The sequence below is a fragment of the Thyridium curvatum genome, assembly GCF_004353045.1.
Source record: "Thyridium curvatum strain D216 chromosome Unknown NODE_22_length_467593_cov_81.276643, whole genome shotgun sequence".
Lineage (NCBI taxonomy): Eukaryota > Fungi > Ascomycota > Sordariomycetes > Thyridiales > Thyridiaceae > Thyridium > Thyridium curvatum.
In genome coordinates, this window is record NW_022156777.1 from 169539 (window position 1) to 194795 (window position 25257).

Consider the following 25257-nt stretch of genomic DNA (forward strand, 5'->3'; position numbering starts at 1 on the left):
CTACCACATGCATCGCGGGCCAGACCGTGATAGGGAGTAGAATGTCATTATTCAAGATAGCGATCGATGCCATGGGGCGCAGCTTCATAGGAATTCGGGCTCTTAGTTTTAGCAGAACCTCCATCTTGTAGAACAGTATGGACATGGGCAAGACTCCCTCGACGGCTCAGTTCGCCAATTATCCACTTTGCGGCCCTTACCCTCGAAGACATCCCTTCCGCCATAAATAAAGGCAGTCAAAGGCCTTCTCATAGACACAATCGCCCGCCCGCGCGCTGGAGCTGGCACTGCCCCCGTAGATCCAATAATAGCCACATGCAAATCCACCCTCTTCGGGGGGCCGGGCACCGTATCACTTGCCGCCTCGCCGTCGCGCGACTTTTCAATCGATATCATCGACGTGAGAGCGATCATAGATTAGATCGTCTGGTGTTTTACTTTTCCCATGAATTTGATCTGGCTTAGTAGAGCATTTCATGGCTATTTTAAGCTTCAAGATCTGGTGCCAAGTGCTGACAGAGGCAGTGTTGTGCCGCAGATGCTGCCGTGTGTGGGTGCACAAAGAAGCTGCACCGCCAAAGGAGATGTAACATATCCAAACGGTGGCTTTTGACTGCATTGAAGGATCTATTCCGAACCATGATCTTTCCCAGTGTTTTACGCTGGTTCGTGATTCAGCATGAGATACATGCATCAGGTCTCCTAAGTTTGGCATCTCCTCTCGCAACAATGGCACATTTTCAGCGCCAAGAAACAATCGATGCAGAATGTCCACCTCTCACACCAACAGGGAGCCCGACTCAGACAGAGGCATCCGCTCGTGGGCCTTCAACAAGGACGTCAGACGACATCGAGCTCAATCCGATCCCGGCCTCTAGACAAGGAAAAGAAAGGCCCAGACTCGCATTGCTAGCTACGAAAACCGGACATATTGCTAGCCTGTATTCCAAGATCGAGCGCTACGTCGACGACAGCTGGACATCGGAAGGCCTGGCACTAGCAGTAGCGGCGCTGTGCTTCGTGGCGATCAGCATCGTTCTCAAAGCATTCGACGGGCAGCCGGTTCCGAATTTACCAGAGATTGTCAGCTTGAACGCCATCATATCCGTGCTGTCGACGATCGCCAAGTCGACGCTCATGTACGCCGTCTCTGCGGCCATCGGGCAGTCGAAATGGGATCTGTACAGCCGCGGATATCGCAGCCTGCGAGACTTTGAGACCATCGACGAGGCAAGCAGAGGGCCGCTCGGATCGGTCCGCGTGCTCCTAGGCCGCAATCTGTTCACGGTCGCCTCCCTAGGTGCGGTCGTCACTGTTCTAGCCCTGGCCGTGGATCCTTTTGTGCAACAGGTCATTCAGTACTCCTCCGAGCCACGGCTAGTGCAATCACAAGAAGCCTGGACGGAGCTGGCCACTTTTCCGTCGTACTACTCCACCAGCGATGATCCCACGTACGTCGGAGCCATCAGCGGTGCCGTCTGGAACGAGGCCAGCGTGTACGACCGGCAAGCGCACTGCCCGGCTGGAAACTGCATATGGCAGCCTTTTGAGTCTCTCGGATGGTGCCTCAAGACGAATTCTGTGGCCGACGTGAGCGGCGTGACGGTCGATTGCAGCATTGCCTTTGACAAGGCGGATTTCAAGCAAGTCTACGAACAGATCACGACGAGCGGAACCATTGGCAAAAGTTACAGGGACTGCAAGATCTATCTGGACAAGAATTCGACAACTCCCCTGTCGTATCCCATCGAGTTCACTCTAAAGGGGAACGGTAACTGGCAGGCGGGCAGACCAGTCAATCCCGCCTGGAAAGAACCTTTCTACGTCACCAGCTTTCCTTTGGAGATCGTGGCACCGGTTGGGTCATCGCTGGACGGAGACTACCAATACATGGGGGTATCGAATCCGATCCTGGCTATGGGCTATGCCAGATTCTCCCTGGTCGGAGATCCAAAGAAGGACTTGGCGCCACAGAAGATCAAGCTCGAGCATGCCGAGCAGGCAGTGCTAACTCTCTGCAGTAAGCAGTACAACGTCTCGGTGGCCAACGGCTTAACTTCCACCACCGTGCTCGACTCGCACTACGGCAAGTCATACCCAGACGACAAAACCGTGCTTGGAAAAGGGGCAACCTGCTGGTCGCCCGGATCCAAACGCGCTGAGGTCAAAGGCTCATCGCAGAGTGTGGACGGTGTCAGATACGTCAGCGATAACTCAACCATGGCCTTCTGCACGACAGACTGGGGCTGGGGGAGTGATATCTCTGCTCGCCTTAGCAGTGCACGGCAAGTGACAATGACTCAAGGCGACGGCACCAGCGCGGAGAGTAGCCGCAATATCAACGGTACCGCGAACTGGCTACCCAGCTGGAGTAGAGGAAAGTGGATCTCCAGCGAAGATGTCCTGAACGAGGTCCGATCCCGGTCACTAAGTGGCGTCCTCGAGCCAGTGACCGCGTCACTGAACAGCCTTCTCGGCGCACGCAGCTCCGAAAGGGCAACTGGTAGCTTCGTTCGATATGAGACTGTTGTGCAAGTGCAATGGCGGTGGATGGCCCTCCCCTATGTCCTGGTCCTTCTCGGTGCTGTCTTTGTAGTGGCGGTGATCCACGGTGGGCACGGGTCGCCGCGCACGTGGAAGGGATCGGTACTGGCGGTTATCTATCATGGCCTTCAGGATGGAGAAACTAGCAGCCAGCTCAGCAAGCCGAGCGACATGGGACGCGAGGCTGACGAGACGCAAGCCAAACTGATGATGGCGCAAAACGGGCTTCGACTGGTTCAGACATAGAACCTGAGAGCATTCTGGTCTTTTTCAGTCTCGGCCGAGCCTCTCCAAAACTGAAGATGTAAGCAAGACGATCAAGGTCGATGGGGGTTGTATGAATCCTGAAGGCATTATGTGGCTCTCGAGATCGGGCTTTGAGGGTTCTAGCCTCCTCTTCCACCAAAAGTTACAGCCTGGGTCAAAGATTAGATTCATGGAAGGAACCGATCATGGCAGTCGACCAGTGTCTGGATAGGGACCAGGATTTTCTTACTGCCATGACGGTAAGATATACGATAGGTAAGCGAGTGTGAATTTGGGCTGAGGAAATTGAAGTGGGATCCCGATATTTAGACCAACGTCCCTCAAGTCTCAAAAGTAGAGTCAACGCCGAGACAGATTCGAAACGATAGTATCTTTCTTACTCAAAGCCAGAGAGCCCAAAACAACGGCATAGCAATCATAACCAGAGTTCCCAAGCTGTTCCGATAACCCGAGCTCTTATCGCTTTGTGCTTTTGGCGCCACGCTCCCTTCTGTCGCATCCCGCGCCCGGACGCAGGAGAGCTTGATCGCCTTCCTATCAACGACATCAAACCACGGTTTTGATTTCACCCCCAGCACAAACAAGAGAGGCCACCCCAGGCTTCCATTCTGGTTATACGCTGCTATGTCTCCCTTGGCATGCGTCGGACCTCCGTATCTGACGACGTCGAGCTTCCCGTCGGGCCATTGCTCTATTTCGGTGTTGTTGTATGCTAAGCCGAGAGTGTTAGCAGCCGTGGAAAGGGAACGAGGCACGGGATGCTTACTTTCGACTAGACACTCATTCTTGGTGACCACATCCTTGCCCTTGCACGACTTGATACTGCCAAAGTCAGGGCAGTGGCACCCCTCGGCCGAACGGTAGGCCTTCTCAACCTCAAACTCAATGTCGCGCACGCAGTCCGAACCCAACGTATGCGTGCAGTTCTCGTCGTCCGAGCGCAGCTTGTCGTCGTACGCCTTGGACAGATCCCAATGCAGGACGCAGGCCTGCCAGGTCTCGTGGACTGTGAGGTTGCGCGAGCCGTTCAGCCGGGGCGCACCACCCGGCGCTGTGATGGAGATCTTTGTGCCGGTGAAGTACTCGCCTCCCATCTGCACGTCGGCCGCCACCGCGATGTCCCACGCCCACCCCGAGAGGTTTTTGAAGGTGCCCGTGTATCGTTGCGAGATGTCAACGCCTGGAAAGTCGAATTTCCCTGTCGCGTTAGGGCTCTTGAGGGCTTCATCGAATTGCTTGGCCGTCATGACGAAAGGGCCGTCTCTCCCCGCGCCGAAGCTGCCTTCCCCCGCCACACCGCGCCGTGCGAGGGCCGAAGGGGAGAGTGCTGCGTACAGCAAAAGATAAGATGAGATCCTGGAAAACTGCATTTTTGAAAGGAAAGATGAGGCTGCTAAGTCATGCGAAAGAATGGGAGCACAAATCACCTCCCGCAAGGTTCTGCCTCGGTGTACTATGTCTCGAGATGTGGGATGGAAACATAAAAGTAAACGCAGCAAAGAAGTGAGCAGCGGGAACAGGTGAGGTGGGAAGGGTCGATTGAGGCGTCATGGATATAAGCAAGGTCCCGTCTTTCTGTTTCGTCCTACCCAACGTCTCCTTCCCAATATAGAATATGCAGTGATGTCATGAAGACAAGCGGTAGTGTATCGGAATAGAAAGACGATATGTTGGTTATAATAGGCCGATGAATGTTGTTGGTTCCGGGGTTCCAGACAATGACGTTTTCGGCTCCGAAAATGATCGGGGAGCTGGCTGTGGCTGCCGGATTGGGTTCTTTATCCCGGTGCCACCACCCGGTCCGTACCGCAGCAAATCACACGTGAGTATGGTTTTCAAACGGAACCATCCGCGCCTATCGTAAACCACGGCCGAGTCTACAGGCCGCACATAGTGGAAACTCGGCTCTGAGTGCTTGTTTGTATCTCGTAATCCACCGAGTCGAGGGCTCCATTTGAGCATGTGTTTGAACAACCAACAACATATTTGAGGCACTAGGCACATCGATTGACAGTCTAACTACTCATGTAACGTAACCGTAATGGATCACGCAAACATTTCCGGAGGACTTGGCAAGATACAGACAGCAGTCCAGCACCAACGACATCAGACCTAAAAGCAAACAAACAAGCTTCCAGCACCAGAGCCTTACTTCTTCGGGACGACGCGGACACCCATAATAGGGAGCTACAAATAATGACGTTAACAAGGAGACCTAACACCACTTCGCTCTTGTAGCTTGTAGAGTGGGGAAATACTCACAGGACCGGGAATAATCTTGCAGCCATCGCTCTCAATGGTCGAGATGAAGGCTTCATCACGACACATCGTGTCGCTGAAGAGAGTGACCTCCATGGTCTCTAGCCCAATGTTCGTGGCCACGACATTATGGGCTGGCTTTGTTGCAATGCAACGCAAAGAGTCATCAGCTGATCCCGCCGTGGAGCTGACGCTTCCGCTTGTTTCTCCAGGCGGGGGACAGCCACTCTCGTAGAAGAACAGGGACCTATAAACCCATTAGCGCAAAGGAACGAAAGGTGGACCAAACATTGTAGTTGCCCGAACCAGTTGGCCAAGGTCGGCACGGCGAAGGGAGCCACCAGGAGGATAGAACAGCGCATTTTTAGAGGGAAGCTTCGAAGGGAGATTCTTTAAGAGCAGTGCAAAGTCGTCAAAAGCCGTTGGTGTGGTGAACTTGTCTGATTCTTGAGATTTACGCAAACCAAGTTCGGTGATGATCAAATTTATAGATGCTTCGTCTCCCCGGATTTGCAACAAATGAATCACAAGCAGTCCCTTAATCTGAGAGATCTCTCCGGGTCTACATCACCTACTCTCAACACTCGAGTCTGGACACAGGTCATCTTCTTTGACGGGTGACATATCTGTTCTCTATGCATGATGTTCCACTCGGACCATGTTGGCCTACGGTCCTTTTACAAGTAAGGCCGAACCAACATCCTCTTTTTCTTTTAGACTTGTCTCCAGCTAACTGAGGAGATGCACGATGCTACGAAGTTCCACTTCGTAACGTTACGACTCACCATCCAACATCGTGCCTTTTCCTAGGCGTGGCATGCTTGGGTCGATCTCTTCTCGAATCTCCGATCGTCGTTGTAAGGTTTGTGCATCATTGTCGAGTAGAGCTGGAGAAAAAGCTCCGGATAGGGTGGTATTTGAGAGGCAGTTGGTTTTCTATGCGACCAACATCATGGATCGCTGGGGCAGCCCCTTGATCAGTCCCCTCAACGAGCCTCATGCAAGTCATCGTGATCTCATCTCTGTCATCACAAGGACGATACTATGCTATCCGGAAAACAAGGTATCGTCGCCGCTGAGTGCATGAAAACTACCAACATCTAGACCGTTGGGGCTTGCCCCTGATTCGCCCCCTCCCCAAGCTTCATGCAAGTTGCGTTGATTTGAGTGTCATCGTCAATTTAACACTATCCAGTAATGAACCCCCTGGGTCGTCGAGTGCATAAACAGCAGCACCATCCTGCTCCCTACTACTCTACGGGTTGAAGTTCCCATTACCTTCTCATCTACTTCTGCGTAGCTTTCCAGCAGCATACTACTACGACCAAATCAACCCTTCGTTGCACCAGCCGCAGTCTCTACCAGCAATGCCAGCCCTATTCCCTATCAGCTTTGCCGCCATCGTCGCCCTGGTCGGCATGACGACCGCTGATGATCCCTTCTCGTTCTGCAAAGACAACAAATGTGAGGACTGCCCAGTGTCGATCACAAGTATGGGGACGGGATTCCCCAACTGTGTGATCTACAATAGCGAGGATGTCTTTGCAAATCAGAACTTCCCGGGCTCTGTAGGCGGGTAATTATATCCCCCCAACCCAGCCAGCACTGCGACGGCGCTCAATACTGACTTGATGACTATCATGCAGTGGTATTCATGCCTTCCTTGACGTCAACGAACCAAATCCAGGGTGTCGGGTTATCGTCAAGTCACCGGCGAATACGGACGAGGTGGGTTGTGGCAAGATTGTAGCCTCGTTCGCCATGCCAGTGTGCGCCGTCTTGGACCTTGAGAAGAGCTTCATGGTCCAGTATTGTTGCGGTGAGGGGGACTGCCATGCGGCGGGAGCTCAGAGATTCATGTCTGCCAAATTTATGAGGAACGAAGCGACCCAGATGAAAGAAGTAGCGATCTCTGGGGGCCTCTTCGGCTTTTTGATCAGCGACCAAAACGGGAACATTATCGAACCGGCCCAAGTTGGGCCCCCACCCCAGGTTCGCGAGGCCCGTTCGAGCTCTGAAACAGGCATTGGTGAAGACTCCTCGTGCGACAAGGACTCTTGGGTTCCCGATGCTGGCAGAGAAAGCTACATTCGTCCTGCAGACGGAGCCCAGAGAGTCGCGACAGGAGTCACTGGACCTCAGAAGGTGACCATATCGAAGGCGCGTAGCCAGAGTTGGACTACCACTCTAGGCGCCGACTTTGGGTTTTCGGACATCCTCACCCTCGGAGTTCACTTTGAGACATCGTTCACAGAGACCATCACGACCAGCAAGGAGCGGACATGGGACGTCCCCGCAGGTCAGTCGGGAGATGTTGGCTTTACGCCAAAACTCCGTTGCTCCACTGGTAAGTTGCAAAACTCCATTGCTCTGCAGACGTGAATGACAGAGTAATATTGACTGTGAATAGGCCACGGCACCTGCAACGGACAGACCGTGTCTGGTGAAGTCTGTACGCCATACATGGACGGCGATGAGCTAGCAGGTGAGTATAGCGTTATCGTCACCAGCTAGAAGAACAAAATGGTCATCGGAGAAGTGCTCATGTCTGGGATTGAGTACCTTTGACTGGTGTCTGCCTGTCTGCCTACGACTTTGGCGAGCCTCTTTCATTGTCAGGACACACAGCACAGCTGAAGCAGAAAGGGACTTGGACTTGGAATTATTTTCTTGACTCTCGCTAAGAATGGCATTTTTGTTACTTTTGTTTAGGGATGTGTAGTCATCTAGGAGATAACACTGGAGGAAAGATGCAGCTTGAGATGAGAAATACAACAGATCTCAGCAAGATCAAGGCCATCTCCTCGGGAACATCTGCAAGTCTGAATCGCTCACAGTCCACCTCACTACGGGTCCCATGGATCCCTACAGTGGTGCAAGCAATCAACATGCTTGTCAATAGATAACCCAATGCAGGCACAACCAAGGTAGGGATCAGAGGTGGGATCAACAGTGGGATCGAGACCCTTATCAAGGGCTCGGCTCCCTTGCCATGGGAATCTGTCCGATGAAGTAAAAAGTGTATGTGCATCCCTATATCGTATCATGTAAGTTTGTACCAAAAGCCTGTCTCGTCTCCAAGACAAGTTCTTTGCAATTTCATCTGCGCATAGCCCATTCCGTCAAGTCTGCTTAAGTAATAAGTTCCAATGCCATTGTTCGAGGTGCAAATATCCCTAGGCTAAGTTATCGACTCAATTCAGTCGCCGTAATAAAGACCAGAGAACACACTCGCCCCTGAATCATTCAACATGATTGAAAAGATAAAAGGCCTATCAAAGACCAAGATCCGTGGATCGACGGGGCGGCTCCTCGTCATCAACACAGCTGTAGCGGCTGCAGCCGTTGTTCCCTTCTCGTCGACTTGAATAAAGGCCTTGTGAACCACTTCTTGGACAAGAGAGTCGCCAGTACCCATGTTCGGAAAGTTCTTGTCCACAGGGAAGCCGAGCTCCCTCAACGAGGCTTTGAGGGAGTACTCGCCCGTGATTTCGAATCGTGGGAAACCAAACTGATGATATTTCGTTTTCGAAAACACCTCGTCTAGAGGCTTCACTCCCTCCTTTTGTATGACCTGGATGACTTGACCAATCGAGGATCCGATCTTGGGGAGATACGCCACCATGGAGGTCTGGTTGCTAGACGCCCCAGGTGTTCCGTAAGGGAGCCGCACCGCGTCATAGCTCGAGGTTGATCGGCACCATATCATCCTCTGTTGCAGATACATCATGCGGACAAACCTCTGCTCTTTGTCGTTGAGGTGGAAAGGCACCGAGCGTGTGTACTTCTCGTCGAATTCAGTCTCCCACGATCCCTTGAAGGCCAAGGCGTTCACGATGACCACGTGAGATTGTCTCAGCGCCGCCTGGCTAAGCATGTTCTGTATCAAGCCATGCGTGTGATCTGATATCCAGGAGTTGATCTTCTCGACCTCCTCCGCCAGGTTGGGATACTGGACAAAGTCGGCATGGAAACCCGCGAGAAAGGCCTTGTACGCGTCAAAGAGGGTGATGGTCTGATCTGCGAAGATGGCGTTGGCGACGGACAGGCTGGATGAGCTAGACGAGCCCTCGGTAGTGGCCAGGCCGCTGATGTCTTGGAGATCTTTGTCATTTTCCACGCCGAGCTTGCTAAGCAGAATTCGTTTTGTCTCTGCATCAGCAGCTCCAGTGAGCATGCCGAGCGCCACGACAATGGAGAGCGGGGAGAAGAAGACTGATTTCGTGGGGCCGCTACCGTCCTGAAGTTTTGGTATTAGTGCCCAAGCCAGGTTGGATATGGCCGCAGCTGTTGGCTTCGTCATGGCTGCGCTTCTGTCGATTTCTGTCATTTACATTGATGTGATGTTGTGTCTGTTCATTTGTCGTGATTTAAGCACGGTTCAAAAACGAGCGGCGCGAGCGGCACATGGCCAGCTGGCGGGCGGCTGGCTGGTGTGAAGACCACTGGAACAGCTTGCTTCATCCCTTTGAATATGAGAGAGGCAGATTTACACCACTATTACTATTAATTCCGGATTGGCAGTCAATTGAGACAGGGAAGGGCTTGGCCGTGTTGATTCAATGTCAAATGTTACCTACGCATACATCCCTCAGATCTGGCGCGTCTAATTATCAGGTCTTTCACTCTGTATCCTTCCGTTCGTCACGTTGGCATACGAGCCTTCTCACCATCCCCAGCCTTTCCACTTCTGGTGATCAGTGAGCTACTGCGCCTCGCTTTTCGAGTAGGTTCCAGTAGGTCATAGCCGATGCTTGCCTGACGGGCTTGCCAAAGACGATCATGACGATGCACACGCACCACAGGGCGAAACCAAGACACGCAAGCAGTATAAATGTGTTTTGGAGACCCAGATCAGTAATCATGGGCACGACCGCGTAGGAGAATGCGAACCCTGCGACTTTGTTAGATCTCATTGCATCATACATTGGGCCTTTTTCTCCATACTCACCCATCATGTTGCGAATCAGAATGGACGAGACGAGGCCTTCTCCAGCTACTTCCTTATAGCTGTCCAGGATGTAATTGAACGCCAGAGCAGATCCAATGGGGAGAGTGACCGAGATCAGGAGAAGGCCGACCGCGATACCAGACCAGTGGATGTGGTGCGCGGCACCGATCCCGTAGAGGAGGAAGCCGGCCGGGTGGCACACGAGACACACGACGCAGAGCCACAGCCGGTGCTCAGGCTCCATGATGCCCTTGTTCCTCCTCGCGGACCAGACGGCCAGCTTGTCGGTCAAGGCGCTGCAGAGGAAGCAGCCGATGGAGACGCCGATCGCAGCGGCCAGGTAGAAGAGGCCGATGGTGTTTGTGCTGAAGTTGTAAGGGTCATTGCCGAGGATGAGCGCGAGAGAACCTCCAACCACGTTGTACCAGGAGAGAATGCCTCCGACAAGGAAGCCACTGAAGACGATGACAGGGAAGCGCAGGAGAAGGAGGAACGGCAGGAAGAGGTAGGCAATACGTAGTGGCGGTCGCTGTGGCTTTGGCACCCACAGAGCCACCTTCTGTGTAAATGTCTTGCCCGTGGCAGGCTGGGTTTCTTGACGCGGTGGTGGTATGGAGTTGGAGCGCTCGGCCGAGGCACCGTCACTCGGTTGGGCCTTCTCTGACTGACCCTGTGCCTCGGCTTCGATAGCAGCAGGGTCGCTGACTCCGACAATCTCGGAAGGCTGCGTCGCTCGATGAAACATGGTCTCCTCGAAGAAGAAGAACGTCAAGACCGTGAGAACGGCGCCGATGATCGAAAGAATGTACTGGATCCAACGCCAGCCGTGCGCCTCGGCTACGAAACCCGACGCGACGGGGCACAGGAAGGCTGCGCACCAGAGAGTCCAGGAGTATACCCCCATGTAGAGGCCGCGCTCGTGGGTGAAGAAGACGTCGCCGATAATCACTTCGATGAGGGTCTCCATTGGAGACGAAACGATGCCGAGCAGGACACGGTTGGCGTAGAACTCGGCTCGCGACTGCACGTAGGCCGACCACAGGGTAACAAAGGTGGTAACGAGGATGGAGACCACCAGGGTGAGCCGGCGGCCCAGATGGAGTGCCATGTTCTGAGTGATAAGCGTGCCCCATCCCAGGAACAGATACATAAGGCCGTTGCCGGTGCTCAGGTCTGCGACAGAGATGCCCGTGTCCTTGCTGATCAAGAGGTACGCGGGAGAGAGACCCGAGATCATTGCGGCAGCGAGGAAGCACCAGGTCATCGCCCAAAAGATGTTGAACATCTTTCTTCGGGGCGTCCAAGCAAGGGGATCATCCGGGTGGTCGCTGGGCTGGGGGATGAGGACGATGTCCTTGTGACTGCGTTCATGCTTGGCATGGAACACTCCCTCGAGGTCGACAAGGTGGACAGTGCCCGGAATGGGGACAGCCGAAGACATTTTCTGATGTTTAGAGGCCCGAGGAGTAGTTAGGAGCCAGCAGTGGTGAAGTGAAACCTTGAATTGAGTTGAACTTTGTCGACAAACAGTGGACTGCTTGCAGTTTTAAATATGCTCACAACCCAAGGGTATCATGGCTCGCAACAGAACAACCAAAAGCCCCCAACTTCTTTGGCATTGCCAGTCCCCAGAGTAGGACTTCTGGAGTTCTGGGATCGAGACCCCTAGCCGAGTGCTGGCTGAGCTGAGGCTATACCATTCTAGGCAACACGTTGGGCCTATTCCTGGTGTGAGCCAAAATGGACCGACTCCGTGATAACATGGCCCTAGCACCACCAACCAGCTGAAACGCTGCAGGCAACCTTGGAAGTGATGAGCGCTAGTTGATCGACTAAGAGTTCAAGGTGCTGGTCTGATTGGGCTCTGACAACAGGTGTGTGGAGGACATTTTAGCGTTCACTAGCTGGCTTGTAGACACAAATAGCAAGGCTCTGGGTGCTAAGTTGTCGAGATCGCAAGGATCAGAAGAATCCTGGCAGTTCTATCCTAACTAGCCCTGCTATGATACCAAGGAGACGATTAAAGCTTTGACTGTGGCTTTTTGTGCATAGAGCCGTCCTCTCAAGTTGCGGTAAGCTTTCGGTTCTGAACGTGCAATGAACCAAGGATCAGAGCTGAAGTGGGACTTTTTCATACGAAGGAAAAATGGCTTGGTTCTATTGAACACAATGCATTGTTCGAGGGCTTCTTGAATCATAATTCTACGACGGAGGCTTGGATATGATGCTTAGATGCTTGTCCCCGGAGTCCCAACAATTTCTTCCAATACCGACAGTTATCTATTCTAAAAGGCGAACACCTGATCTTCCAACTTGCTGATAGGGCGGGACTTTTCATATCCCAGTTTCTCTGTTGTCCTTTTCAAAGCGGCTACCATGGGGGGAGGCCCGCAGAGAAGAATCTTGATGTCCGGTGCAGGTCCAGGGAGCCATCGCTGCTATGGTCAGCCACGAAATCAACGAATATTTTCTGAAGACATACAGTGATCATATCGGCAGTGACATATCCAATGCCCCCGTCCCAACCCTCTGGCGGTCTATCAAGCACGTAATGGACGCGGATACCCGGGTCTTCCGCATGCTTGTCGAGAATCACGCTCTGGAGGATGTCCTCAACTGTGACGTTGGCGTAGATGAGATCGATCTCTGTTTGATCGCCGCTTTCTCGTCCACGCATGATGGCGTCTATGATCTGTAACATAGGAGTTATTCCCGTGCCTCCGGCGATCATGCCGAGTCGGCGGACCATGTTTGACGTATACGTGAAGTTTCCCTTGGGGCCGCGGGCACGAATCGACTGACCTACGGTCATGGAGGCCAAATGCTGCGTCATATTTCCCTGAGGGTACGTCTTGATGAGCAGGTCGAACGAGCCGGGCTGGTCGTCCCCAGAAATGGGAGTGTAAGACCGGGATATCTCCTTGAAGGTGCCATCTGGTTGCCTAATCGATGCACAGAGGGAGACATGCTGGCCGATCGGGAGCCCGAGGACGGACTCAGGAGTAGGCAAGTTGAACCGGTAGCTAGACGAACTTTAGCCAGAGGGTCGATAACGGCCAGGATCTTCGGACGCACATGGTGACATTGTGACTGACAATGGTTTTCTTCGCAAGCTCAAATTCTTGAAAAACATCGGCCGTGAGGGCTGATTTGGTCTTTTTACCTGCTGAAAATGTTGGCGGAATGACAAATTAAGTCGGGGAAGGCTACCCACTCAGTTGCCTAAGATATACAGCTCCAAGGCCGACGACGAACGCAGCGATGGCGACAGCCGCATATGGTCTAGCGATGAGCAGAATTCCAAGGATCACAAAGGTGGATACAGTCAAATAAGAGACCGAAGCTTTACCGCCTGCCATCCCGCAAAGCTTCTGTGACATGTTAATTTGCTTGGACTGAGATATGACAGCACAAGGAGTCTCGGGTATGGAAGGAAGATTCAACAGTAGCAGCAGTCATGCCAGAGCGAGGAAGTCTTGCGGGAATCATCCTCAAAACATGAAAAACTAGGTAATATCTTATCAAAAGGTAACGCTTTCTCTTGAAGTCTTCGTCAGCCTTGAGATGGGGCATAGCTAGGACGAAGATTGTCACCAGGAGTATTGGGCTGCATGTGGCGTGTCTCTAGCCTTGGTATCCCCACAATGCAGCAGCACTCGCAGATCTTTGTCATCAGCCCTGCTTGGACAAAAAGCTTTCCCAATGTGGCATGAGAATGACCATCCAGCAGCGCCAAGCTGTGTGGTCCAGAGAAAGGAGAAAGCCAAGCCCATGCGGGGTCCGGACTGGTCCATACTCCCGTCAGGAGATAGGATGGCCGAAAGCTACGGGTCGGGGTCCCACCCATAACTTTCCCCCAGGATTTATAGTAGACATGGAGCTTTCCATTGCTCTTCCTTGTTGTACTTCCCTTTCACCTTACTACTTTTCACTGTGACCATTAGACCATAACTTAGTGCTGAAGTCTGCTTACTACATCCATCATGGCGCCCCCTCAGTTCTTCAACTACCCAGGCACCGAGACCATCGCCGACGAGTACCACTACTCCCAGGCCGTGAAGCTGGGCAGCGTTGTCCGGACGTCAGGTCAGGGCGGCTGGGACGAGCAGTTCAACATCACCAGCGACCTTGAGAAACAGATCGAGACCGCCTTTAGCAACGTGCTCAAGGCCCTCAAAGCAGTCGACTCGCGCCTCGAGTTTGACCACATCGTCGCCATCCGATCGTATCATCTCGATATGGACGCCAGCTTCAACGTCATGACTGCGGCTTTCAAGAAGTTGTTCCCAAACCACCGCCCTATCTGGACGTGCATCCAGATCGGCAAGCTCGGAATTGAGGGCATGCAGGTTGAGATCGAGGTGGAGGCACTTATCCCGGAGTAGAATTGCGATTACAAGGAGGCGGGAGGGGCATTGGAGATGTTACTCACAAACATGTTAGCCTTCGACAAAGTATAGATGGTGGCTGTGATAAGCTAGGGGGCTGAGAATTTCTCGGATAGAACAATACGAGCTCATCAATAATTGTATGGGTATCCAGAAAAACCGAAGCATGCTAGCAAAAATTGTTTGGCGTGCTACTAGGCGTGTGCAGCTGTGATTCAGCTCGATCATGCAGGCTGTCCTCAACAAGCCCTATTACACCGTTCCCGCCCTCGGAGCGGCGTTTACTCGTTTGAGACGGGCCAGTGGCCATGAACCGGATGTGCCAACCTTAACGTGAAGTTACGTTTGGGCTTTTTGACTTCCTGATTGGGCATTTCCTGTGCCTGCTGTGGCCAGGGTTTCAGGTGTGCTGTTTGGATGCTATCTTGAGCTTTAGAGATTTAATGATATCGTTCTACGCTTTCATCTCTGATAGATTACACCTAAGATATCCGTCCAGCCCAGTCATTGTCATTACAGCTCTCGCACAGACTCAGCTTGCCTTTGCGCGTTCGACATGGATGTATTCACCCTCGACGACGTGGCCAAGAGGTCTACCGAAACTTCCGGGTACATCGTCATCGACAGGAAGGTGTACGAAATCACGAACTACCTGTCCAAACACCCGTGAGTCTCCCAGGATTTCTTCCGATACACGAGGTATGCTAACAGTGTGCAGGGGTGGCGACGATATCTTGGCCGAGGTGCTAGGGACGGACGCGACAGAAGCATTTCGCGAGGTGGGACACAGCGAAGAGGCCATGGGCCAGCTCAAATCTCTGCTGGTGGGCGAGCTGCAGCCTCAGAGAACTACAGTAAGCGGTGCCCAACCTTGTGAAGAGATAGGCTTTGCTAACCTTCGCAGGTGGCCACAAAACCCAGGGCTGACACAGCGTTGTCCAACCTGTACCTTTGGCTAGCACCGATCATTGGAGTGGGGATCCTGGTCACCCTGGCCAGGCTTTCTTTAGATAATTTTCTATGAAACATTGTGTCATCATATAACCTTGACAACGCAATAAATGAGTTCTCGCCAATCATAGCTGCAGACTTGAAGGTCACGCATGCATGTCGAACAAACCGCATGCCCGAATAGTTGCCTCCCGAGACCTTGGGGTAGGACCAAGCGGGTAAAATGCATGCTTATCATCTTGGGGATCGACCGGTGGACCACTAGCCGTTGACGATTCCCGAGATAACGCGGGCGGAGCGGCCAAGCTAAGTGGTGGTGGGACAGCTCGGACAACCTGGCCATCCCCCGCAAAGTGGTCGACATTTTTTTCCGCTTTGGGAAAGTTTCCGGGCCAAGAAGGACTCGATACGTGCCTCGTTCGGTGCGCGGACGGGCGGCCGGCTCTTCGTCATATTCACAAACCAATTCGATCTCCGAGATAATGCTTGTCTCCGCGCTATATCTACGCGGCTGATATGGCCAAATAGACTTCTTTACAACCACGAGCGTGTGTTGTGAATGTAGTTTGAGCGCACCTGTCTTTGTTGAGGCTTCAAATCCACTTACAACCAATTAGCGACGCTCACCTTTGCTGCCATGGCTGACATTGTCGACCTCACGGCGCCGAACGGCACCAAGATCGCCCTCCCGACGGGCCTCTTCATCAACAATGAGTTCGTCAAGGCGACGTCGGGCGTCCAGATCACCAGCATCAACCCTAGCGACGAGTCGGTCATCACATCGGTGGAGGCCGCCTCAGCTGAAGACGTCGACCGCGCCGTCAAGGCCGCCCGCGCCGCACTGAGCTCGCCCGAATGGGCCGGCATCTCCAACACGGAGCGCGGCGCGCTGCTCTTCAAGCTCGCCGACCTCGTCGAGGAGCACAAGGAGGTCCTCGCGACCCTCGAGACGTGGGACAACGGCAAGGCCTACAGCGTCGCGCTCAACGACGACCTCAGCGAGTGCGTCGCCGTGCTGCGCTACTACGCCGGCTGGGCCGACAAGATCCACGGCCAGACCATCCCCACGACGCCCGCCAAGTTCGCCTACACCATCAAGCAGCCCATCGGCGTCTGCGGCCAGATCATCCCCTGGAACTTCCCCATCATGATGGCCATGTGGAAGATCGGCCCCGCGCTCGCCTGCGGCAACACGGTCGTGCTCAAGCCGGCCGAGCAGACGCCCCTGTCCATCCTCTACTTCGCCACGCTCGTCGGAAAGGCCGGCATCCCGCCGGGCGTCATCAACATCGTCAACGGCTTCGGCAGGGACGCCGGCAGCGCGCTCTGCTCCCACCCGGACGTCGACAAGATCGCCTTCACGGGCTCCACGGCCACCGCCCGCCAGGTCATGAAGGCGGCGAGCGTCAACCTCAAGAACCTCACCCTCGAGACGGGCGGCAAGTCGCCCCTCGTCGTCTTCGGGGACGCCGACCTGGACCAGGCGGCCAAGTGGGGCCACGTGGGCATCATGTACAACCAGGGCCAGGTGTGCACGTCAACGTCGCGCATCCTCGTGCACGAGGACGTCTACGACGACTACGTCGCACGGTTCAAGCAGGTCTGCGCCGACAACAAGGTCGGCGAGCCCTTCGCCGAGGACACGTTCCAGGGCCCGCAGATCACAAAGGCCCAGTACGACAAGATCCTCGGCTACATCGAGGCCGGCAAGTCGGACGGCGCCAAGCTCGTGGCCGGCGGCGTGCCGCACAAGAACGTCGCCGGCGGCAAGGGCTTCTACATCGAGCCCACCGTGTTCACCGATGTCGGGCAGGGCATGCGGATCTTCCAGGAGGAGGTCTTTGGGCCGTTTGTCACCATCACGCCCTTCAAGACGGAGGAGGAGGCCATCAAGCTGGCCAACGGCACGTGCTATGGTCTCGGAGCTGCCCTCTTCTCGCGGGATATCGAGCGGTGTCATCGCGTGGCTGCGCGGCTCGAGTCCGGGATGGTGTGGATCAATAGCTCGAACGATTCCGATATCCGGGTTCCGTTTGGAGGTGTCAAAGCAAGCGGTGTCGGCAGGGAGCTGGGTGAGGCTGGCCTGGCTGCTTATACACAGACGAAAGCCATCCATGTCAACATGGGCACGATGCTGTAGGGTGTTAGATTAGGGTCAAAACCAAGCATTGGGTTGTCGTTCCAAGTTGCGACATGAAAGCACTGAATAAAGTCATGATCCAAAATGTTCCTGTTGTCATATTGTGTACAAATGGGACAGTAGCTGTCCAAACGCCGGCTACTTTCCTCAGAAAGACCAAAATATGCTTATTAAAGCGAGATCCCACAATAAGCACCAAGAGAACAGCTTATAATACAGCAGCATCAGTCCCCAATCCCGTAAACATTTCGAACCACGCCATATTCCCCGGGTCTGAGTTCCAAATGTCGTTCAATACAGCGCTGACCGACTGTACAGACGCAAACTTCATCCGATCGTGAAGTAGATTCAGAACATTGACAATCTCCCGCTGATGCCGCGCCGACTGCACGTGCGTACCGGCGACAAGAAGCGGAAACAAAGCACAGTTGACGACCTTGGAGGGTCTCTTCACGTTGAGGATGCAGTCCAAGCAGGGCAACACATGCTGCTGCACAAGCCAGTGGTCCATGGGGAGGCCGCAGATGGCTCGGTAGAGGTAGATGAGGCCCGCATGCTGGAACGACCGGGTGAGCGCGTACGCATGCACAGCTTCCAGGTCCTCGTCCTCGGGACCTGTGTAAACTCCGCAGGACAACGTCGAGAAGCCGGCGTACGTGGGTGTGAGGGCCATCTCGAACTCGCGGACCCTCTCGTCTGAATGCGTGACCAGCCCGCTGTTCACGTCGTCGAGGTAATGCACCATGCTCGAGATGCATCCCAGGACTGTGGCCAGCGAGAGAAATCGTGCGTTGGGGTCGCGACTCCACCACACGGATCGTCGGTCAATTTTGTCCCACATCTGCGGCGAGAAACTCGGCCGCCCGCCGTTGAGCATCGCCGTGGTGAGGTCGGTCGAGGCAAACTCAGAGACGAGCAGGTGCAGCGCCTCGGGCCCGGTGTCCAGGACGACCTCCACGCCTCCAAGCCGCTCGATGATGGCGTTGGCGCCCGCATGGTGGCTCGCGGTGGACGCCGACTTCTCGGCGCACTCGAGGTAGCCGTCGTGGAAGTAGAGCAGCAGGACGGCGAGCAGCAGCCCCGTCCAGGGCACCTCGTCGCCGGAGCTGGAGCAGTCCTCGTTGAGCTGGCTCCGCACGGCGGAGAGGCACTCGAGCCGCTTGAGCTGGGGCCCCTTGCGGCTGTTGCGGCCGTCCTGCAGGACGCGGTGCGTGTCGGCGACGAGGCAGGCCGTCAGCAGCAGGACGCGGTGCTCGAGGACGAGCACCATGGGCAGGGCGCAGGGGTCGGGCGTCGTGGTCAGCAGCGGCCAGAACCGCCCGGCGAAGTAGGTCAGGGCGCGCTTCTCGCGGGCGCCGAGCGGGGCGGCCAGCTGGTCGACGGCCGAGGGGACGACCTGGAACCGGGCCGGGGCGGCGGCGGTCGGCTTGGTGCACCACCGGATGGGCCTGGCGGCGTACTCGCACGTCGCGCCGACGCGGCAGCAACGCTCGCACCGCGGCTTGGCGAGGTCGCACTTGATCCGGCGCTTCCTACAGGACCAGCACGAGCCCTCGACGACGCGGATGCGTTTGACGCCCATGGAGGATGAGGAGGAGGAAGACGGTGATGTTTGTGTGAGTGGAGGAGGAGGAGGGGAGGTCTGGGGTTCAATGGACCGGGGAGTCACTGAGAGGTCTTCCATTGTACAGGTGATTGCGCTGAGGGTTTTTTCCTTGAAACGAGAGCAATGTCTCGCAGGGTGAAAAGCTGAATCTCAGAGATAAGAGCGGGGACGGCACCAGCCAAGAGACCGGGGATCGAGCGGAGGAGGCCCCAGGATTGCTTTGCGTATGCGGGGAAGAGAGATGTTTGAGTGAAGCGCCCAGTCTGGCGGTGCAACCACTTGCGGTCGGTGGTGTGGTGTGGACTCGGCACTCGTCACCTGTATCACCCGGGATGCATGTACAAGAGATACTGACTAACACTATCTCTGTATGGCACTACTTAGCGCTGATAACACCAAGATTATGGCCCGGCTGTGGCCCTCTTGGTCGGCTCTGGGACTTTGGTCATCCCGACTACCGGATGCGGTAAGGATCCTGAAGCTAGGAGGAGATCGTCTCGAGTACGTCAGCCAGTCCGCTGTGCGGTTGTCCAGCCGCGACCACTTCTCCGCAATCTTTAGCTTGTGCAGGTTGGTTGATAAAGTTGCTCTCTATCATGAACGGCTTTTAAGTCGAGTTCTAGTCATTCCGTTGTTGTACCTTAAACAATACTATTGAAATTTGGCATTCCTGATGATGCTCTTTGGCGTAGTTAGTGATGTGGCGATGGCCGCCGCCGTGCTATTGACGGCCCTTGGAGTGCTGGCTTGGGTGACTTCACGACCGCACAGTGGCGATATGCTGGAGGTGTCACAGGTAAGGCTCTGCTGTTCACTTACCTATTGATGTATCGCTAAGTCCAATTCCCAGCTCTATGTCTATCCAGTAAAGTCGCTCCGCGGCACGGCGTTGAAGACGGCTCATGTCGGCAAGTACGGAATGGTGGGAGATCGCACATTCTCTCTGCAGAGGGTTCACCGGAACGAGAACAAAGAGATCACGAGGTACGAGACCGTGCTTGCTGGGTATTACCTGCAAATGGCGCTGTTTCGAGCCTCGGTCGAGTTCAATGAGGAGTTCGAGAACGCACCCGGCGCCGAGGTCATCGTATCATGGCACGGCAGGGGCACCGACTTTGACACTGCCAGAAATGTCCATACTGAGGACCAGATTCGGTTTCCTCTACGGCCTTCGATCGAAGGACGGGAAAAGATTGACACCGTCTTGCATACGAGCGAGGCACCCGCATATGACATGGGAGACGAGTACGCAACATGGTTCTCCGATCGCCTAGGTATGGAGATTCGGCTTGTCTACATAGGAGACGGCTCGCGGCCGGTCCTTGGCTCATTTGCGCCAAACAGCAGGGCTGGACTCTTGAAAGGCCGGCTGGTCTCTCGTTTGAGAGGGCTCGTACCAGGCTTGGCATACACCCCTGAGCGCTTAGTTTTCAACGACATTGCCCATTATCTCGTCGTGACAGAGGAATCGAACAACCAGGTCACATCGCGCCTAGAAGCTGGTTACGAGATGGACGTGAGGAAATTCCGGCCCAACATCGTCGTCAAAGGGGCATCTGGCCCATTTGTGGAGGACTACTGGGGCGAGTTGACTTTCGATGGTGGCATCCAGATGCCCCTGACCGCAAACTGCTACCGCTGCCAAAGCATCACCGTGGATTACAACACGGGCAAGACCGCGACTGACGACCGGGGCATGGTGTGGAAGAAGCTGAACAAGGATCGAAGAGTTGACAAAGGTGCAAAGTACAGCCCTGTGTTCGGGCGCTACGGTTACTGCTTTGGTGAATCCTCGGGAAAGAAACTCTTTCTAGGGCAAAAGGCCCAGGTGACGTATATCAACAAGGAGCGAACCACATTTGGTATGTTTCCTGGTCAAATGTGATACTTCGGTGCTAATGAATAAGCAGATTGGCCACACCTGACAAGCTTCGGGGTATCTCAGACGAAGAAGTGAAGAGTCGCAGACCGTCGCAGAAGAATATTCCCCCTTTGTCATCCCGGGCATGCTACCAGATGGACGTTGTAGTGGTGATCTGGATATTATGGGGCCCTGTAAGCAACACCTTGAATGATTCTAAGGCCCAGAAAGATTTGAAGGTTAAGACCCAAAGGCGATGACTTGAAACAAGATAATTCTGTTACATGAATCTTTTCATTGAGACTGAGGACCAATTGATTGGCCTTGTACTCTTTTCTATGCGTTCGGTATTGTCCTTTTTGGCTTCCTTGCTTCGGTAGGGTCACGTAACAGGCAGATAAAAAAGTCACAAGTCTCCTGTATTTCCCAGTGGCCCCCTTCAAGTAGGCTGGCTCAAATTTCTGTAAGACTGTTCACGCTGAGATGCACGCCCACTAAGCACAGTTCCCCATACCTAGTCGAAAAAGTAAAGGAGACAGGATATCATACACGGTTTTCGAATGCGAAGAATGCTTCTCGAAGCCCAAATAAGGGCACGATCTACAAGAGCAACTAATGTGAATTACCCTTAACTCAGGTACTAGCATGTTTCAGAAAACACCGCAAGAACACTTGAGATCGACCTGCCGCTCAGATATCAAACAGTACCAATTTCTGTCCTCACCCAACACTTAGCTGATGGTGGGCACAGCCCAGGGAGCCCAGGCGCTCATGTCGACCTTGGCCGAGCTCTTCTCGACCTCGCCGGGCGCGGAGCCGGTCTTGAGCAAAAAGTAGTTGATGTAGGTCGTCAGGTCGGCCTTCTGCGCGGCGGGGAACATGCAGTGCGAGTGGCCGCCGACGAGCGAGAAGCCCATGTTGGTGGGCGCGCCGACGGCCTTGTAGATCATGCGGCCGGCCTTCATGCAGCCCGTCGTCGAGACGGGCCCGAGCCAGTCGATGTCGTTCTCAATCACAAAGAGGCCACGCGGCGCCGTCAGCGCGGCCAGCATGTGGTGGTCCTCGGGCATGGTCGACGTCTTGGTGCTGTAGCTGTTGAGGTTCTTGGAGAACCAGACGTTCTCGCCGACGATCTCGCCCGCCGTCTGGATGTTGCCGCCGGCGTTGTGCACGTCGTCCGAGATGCGCCAGCAGGCCGCGCCGCCGGAGCCCGACTCCTGCGGCAGGGTCAGCGCGATGCGCTCGTTGAGCGCCCCGACGATGAAGGCGCCCTTGCCGTTGCGGGAGCAGCCCGTGACGCCGAGGCGGGTCGTGTCGATGCCCGAGGTGGAGTTGACCTGCTCGAGGGCGTCAATGAGGCGGCCCACGCCCCAGGCCCAGGCGGTCAGAGCGCCGGCGCTGTGGCCGGCGCCGAAGAGGGTGTAGAACTGGCCTTGGCCGCGCGAGTTGCCCGAGGCCTGCGAGGCGAACTGGTCGTTGCCAAAGTTGATGGTGGCCACGTTGTTTGGGATGGGCAGCGCCGAACCGCCGATCGTGATGATGGCCGGGAAGGGCCCGTCGCCGCTCGGCTTCTTGATCGCCGCGCTAAACGAGATGCTCTTGCCGCCCTGGGTCACGGCCACGGTGAGGCGGTTGCCGCTGAGGGTGCCCTTTACCGACTCCGGAGGGCCGGGATACTCGCCGAGTTCGTACTGCTGCATCATCTTGGAGATCTCCTGCTGGCGGCAGGCCCACTGCGCCTTGGTGGCCACCTTGGTGCCATCGGCCATGGTGAACGGGTCCGGGAGCTTGGCATTGTTGACCGTGGGGAAGGTGGACGGCACGGTGCACGTCGCCTCCTGGCTGGCGAAGATCTCGGACGCGGGCAGGGCCAGAGCCGAGCCGGCCAGCAGGATAGCGGACGCCAAGTGAACCATATTGCTGGATCTGAGCTGCTATTGGTAGGGCTGAAGAGATACGAAATTGAGGGTTAGCCGCGGCGCAGGAAGAGTGATAGTCAGGGAGAGTTCGTGGTAAGCCAAGGTCTTGGGGTTCTTGGCCAGCATACTTGGCATATATATACGCCTTGGCCGCAGTAATGTCGGCCAGGGACTTGGCTTTTCTTGAGTGGCGGTGGGGAGAGTGTCGATGGATGGATATTGTACTGGCTTCTGGGTATATCTCGGCCGGATGAATATGACAGGTATGGAGACGGCGAGTAGGAACCAGGTTTCACGCATGTCCGTACGCTGCTGAATGGTGGTATTCAAGGCATCTCAATTTGCCACCAATGAGGTTCTCCTTACGGTGGTTAAACAGTTATTCTATAAAAGTTTCATATACTCTATGTATGCTGCTTCAGAGGTAGGTGTCGGGGCTTTCTCTATCCCTTTCCGCCGAGAGGCTTGGCATTATTGACAAAATGGGCCTGTTGTGTGGTATATGGGGGTCTGGAGAATGACAAAGGGATCTCAGTGTGCAAGGATGTCGAAAGGCACATGGAAAATGGGCAAGTTGTTAATATGGATATTTAAATAGGGAACCACTAACAGGATGATTGCCCCAAAACCATGCATGAGAGGAATCGTGGCAGAGTGCGGATCCAGGCACGGTGCCTGAAGCCCCGATTGGAGTCAATCCAGAGTTGTGTGGGGTGAATTGAATTGGTTGGTTATGCTGGGATGAGACCTTTGTCTGTGTCAAAAACCACAAGTCATGTAAAGTCGGTGTTCTTGCGATCTCCATTCTGACTGGTCTGGGGCCGTTGCAAAATGACTCCGGGATCGAGATCAAGATGTGACTTGTTGAACTGCAAAGAACTCTCCGGATGAGCAGCTCGAATGAACCCTCACAGGTGCGGTGCTGTGCTTGGATTGTCTATTCTGATATAGCCGCCATATATAGGGCACCTGCCAATGTGCCGGAGACAGGCATGGATATATATGAAAACGCGGAGAGAATGCAACCCTTCCTCCACTGCCGTAAAAATGGTGTATTGGGGCTTTTGACTAGACCTAACGAAGGCGGCAGCTCATATTTGCGTATTCTGAAAGCCACAGCTAGTATCTAGGACACCAAGTTCCGGATTCACCAGACTTGTCATCGAGCCCTTCGTACCGAGAAAAATGTAGGCTCGAGTACGCACACCAGTCAGCCAGTTATCAGTCAAACGAGCTTGCAGCCCACTCCAGAATCAAAGTTATTTCCTTTATCCTTGTGATACCCCGTAGGATGGGCATACTCGCGAGCCTGGCCTTGGCAACGGCCTTGGCATCCCAATGGGTGTATGCCCACGGCGGCCTTGCAAACTACACCGTGGGGGAGACGTGGTATCGCGGGTGAGTGCGTGCTGCTCTAGACAGAGACTGTGTAAGCCTTCATAAGGACACTCTACTAATCGCCTCGACCTGACAGCTACGACCCCGACCAGCCCGCCGAGGACCAGGACGGCAAGCCCTGGATGATCCAGCGCAAGTGGGCGTCCATCGACCCCATCTTCTCCGCCACCTCGCCCTTCCTCGCCTGCAACGACCCGGGCACCCCGCCGCCGTCCTACATCCCCGTCGCCGCGGGCGACAACATCACCGCCGTCTACTGGTACTGGCTGCACCCCGTGGGGCCCATGACGGCGTGGCTCGCGGCCTGCCCCGCCGAGGCCGAGGGCGGCTGCGCGGCCGCCGACGTCAACGAGGTCGGCTGGTTCAAGGTCTGGGAGGCCGGGCTGCAGGAGGGCACCGTGACCGAGGGCATGTGGTGGCAGAAGTCGTTCCAGAACTGGGACGGGTCGCCGGACCTGTGGCCCGTGACGATCCCCGCGGCGCTGCGGCCGGGCCTGTACATGATCCGGCACGAGATCCTCAGCATCCATATCGAGGACAAGCCGCAGTTCTATCCCGAGTGCGCGCACCTCAATATCACGGGCGCGGGGACGGCAGTGCCGCCCGCGTCGTACTTGAAGAAGTTTCCCGGGGCGTACGATCCTGAGGGTGAGTAAAGTGCGGGAATGTACTTGGAGACTGTACGTCTGACGACGAAGCAGATCCCTCGATTAAGATCAACATTTATACGGATGCAATGAGAAACACATATGTGAGTCGCATTATAGTTGGTGACAGAAGTTGGACCTAAGCTGACAGATTCCAGAACTATACGATACCGGGAGGACCGATCTGGGATGGGTAAGATATCGCAAGGATGTATGAAGGATGTAATGCTGACCATAGTTGCTACAGCTTCCAGGAAATTGTAGATAAGTACTGTGTAAGTTGTTAACAACTACAATGCATTGCGTGAGGCAACATTTTCCGAAAT

At 54.8% G+C, this 25257-nt stretch overlaps 12 protein-coding genes across 12 annotated transcripts; 6 read left to right on the forward strand and 6 right to left on the reverse strand.

Annotated features, from left to right (window-relative positions):
* Positions 1-729: 729 nt before the first annotated feature.
* On the forward strand, positions 730-2790 carry E0L32_004558 (uncharacterized protein; the record flags this gene model as incomplete). Its single annotated transcript, XM_031138982.1, has 1 exon — positions 730-2790. One exon carries the CDS (start codon positions 730-732, stop codon positions 2788-2790), a length of 2061 nt encoding a protein of 686 aa, XP_030996992.1.
* A 401-nt stretch (positions 2791-3191) lies between these two features.
* On the reverse strand, positions 3192-4181 carry E0L32_004559 (uncharacterized protein; the record flags this gene model as incomplete). Its single annotated transcript, XM_031138983.1, has 1 exon — positions 3192-4181. The coding sequence occupies one exon, from the start codon at positions 4179-4181 to the stop codon at positions 3192-3194; it is 990 nt and encodes a 329-aa protein (XP_030996993.1).
* Positions 4182-6437: 2256 nt separating this feature from the next.
* Positions 6438-7584, forward strand: E0L32_004560 (uncharacterized protein; the record flags this gene model as incomplete). The annotated part of the gene is made up of 3 exons (XM_031138984.1): positions 6438-6646; positions 6717-7417; positions 7481-7584. 3 exons carry the CDS (start codon positions 6438-6440, stop codon positions 7582-7584), a joined length of 1014 nt encoding a protein of 337 aa, XP_030996994.1.
* A 685-nt stretch (positions 7585-8269) lies between these two features.
* On the reverse strand, positions 8270-9400 carry E0L32_004561 (uncharacterized protein; the record flags this gene model as incomplete). The annotated part of the gene is made up of 1 exon (XM_031138985.1): positions 8270-9400. One exon carries the CDS (start codon positions 9398-9400, stop codon positions 8270-8272), a length of 1131 nt encoding a protein of 376 aa, XP_030996995.1.
* A 367-nt stretch (positions 9401-9767) lies between these two features.
* On the reverse strand, positions 9768-11462 carry E0L32_004562 (uncharacterized protein; the record flags this gene model as incomplete). The annotated part of the gene is made up of 1 exon (XM_031138986.1): positions 9768-11462. One exon carries the CDS (start codon positions 11460-11462, stop codon positions 9768-9770), a length of 1695 nt encoding a protein of 564 aa, XP_030996996.1.
* An 844-nt stretch (positions 11463-12306) lies between these two features.
* Positions 12307-13401, reverse strand: E0L32_004563 (uncharacterized protein; the record flags this gene model as incomplete). Its single annotated transcript, XM_031138987.1, has 4 exons — positions 12307-12456; positions 12504-13044; positions 13097-13187; positions 13236-13401. 4 exons carry the CDS (start codon positions 13399-13401, stop codon positions 12307-12309), a joined length of 948 nt encoding a protein of 315 aa, XP_030996997.1.
* Positions 13402-14004: 603 nt separating this feature from the next.
* Positions 14005-14406, forward strand: E0L32_004564 (uncharacterized protein; the record flags this gene model as incomplete). The annotated part of the gene is made up of 1 exon (XM_031138988.1): positions 14005-14406. One exon carries the CDS (start codon positions 14005-14007, stop codon positions 14404-14406), a length of 402 nt encoding a protein of 133 aa, XP_030996998.1.
* A 559-nt stretch (positions 14407-14965) lies between these two features.
* Positions 14966-17500, forward strand: E0L32_004565 (uncharacterized protein; the record flags this gene model as incomplete). Its single annotated transcript, XM_031138989.1, has 5 exons — positions 14966-15075; positions 15128-15263; positions 15314-15345; positions 15889-15908; positions 15978-17500. 5 exons carry the CDS (start codon positions 14966-14968, stop codon positions 17498-17500), a joined length of 1821 nt encoding a protein of 606 aa, XP_030996999.1.
* A 208-nt stretch (positions 17501-17708) lies between these two features.
* On the reverse strand, positions 17709-19184 carry E0L32_004566 (uncharacterized protein; the record flags this gene model as incomplete). The annotated part of the gene is made up of 1 exon (XM_031138990.1): positions 17709-19184. One exon carries the CDS (start codon positions 19182-19184, stop codon positions 17709-17711), a length of 1476 nt encoding a protein of 491 aa, XP_030997000.1.
* Positions 19185-19782: 598 nt separating this feature from the next.
* Positions 19783-20991, forward strand: E0L32_004567 (uncharacterized protein; the record flags this gene model as incomplete). Its single annotated transcript, XM_031138992.1, has 2 exons — positions 19783-19902; positions 19957-20991. 2 exons carry the CDS (start codon positions 19783-19785, stop codon positions 20989-20991), a joined length of 1155 nt encoding a protein of 384 aa, XP_030997001.1.
* Positions 20992-21698: 707 nt separating this feature from the next.
* On the reverse strand, positions 21699-22883 carry E0L32_004568 (uncharacterized protein; the record flags this gene model as incomplete). Its single annotated transcript, XM_031138993.1, has 1 exon — positions 21699-22883. One exon carries the CDS (start codon positions 22881-22883, stop codon positions 21699-21701), a length of 1185 nt encoding a protein of 394 aa, XP_030997002.1.
* Positions 22884-24177: 1294 nt separating this feature from the next.
* On the forward strand, positions 24178-25195 carry E0L32_004569 (uncharacterized protein; the record flags this gene model as incomplete). Its single annotated transcript, XM_031138994.1, has 5 exons — positions 24178-24284; positions 24361-24932; positions 24986-25035; positions 25090-25124; positions 25186-25195. The coding sequence occupies 5 exons, from the start codon at positions 24178-24180 to the stop codon at positions 25193-25195; spliced, it is 774 nt and encodes a 257-aa protein (XP_030997003.1).
* Positions 25196-25257: the final 62 nt, after the last annotated feature.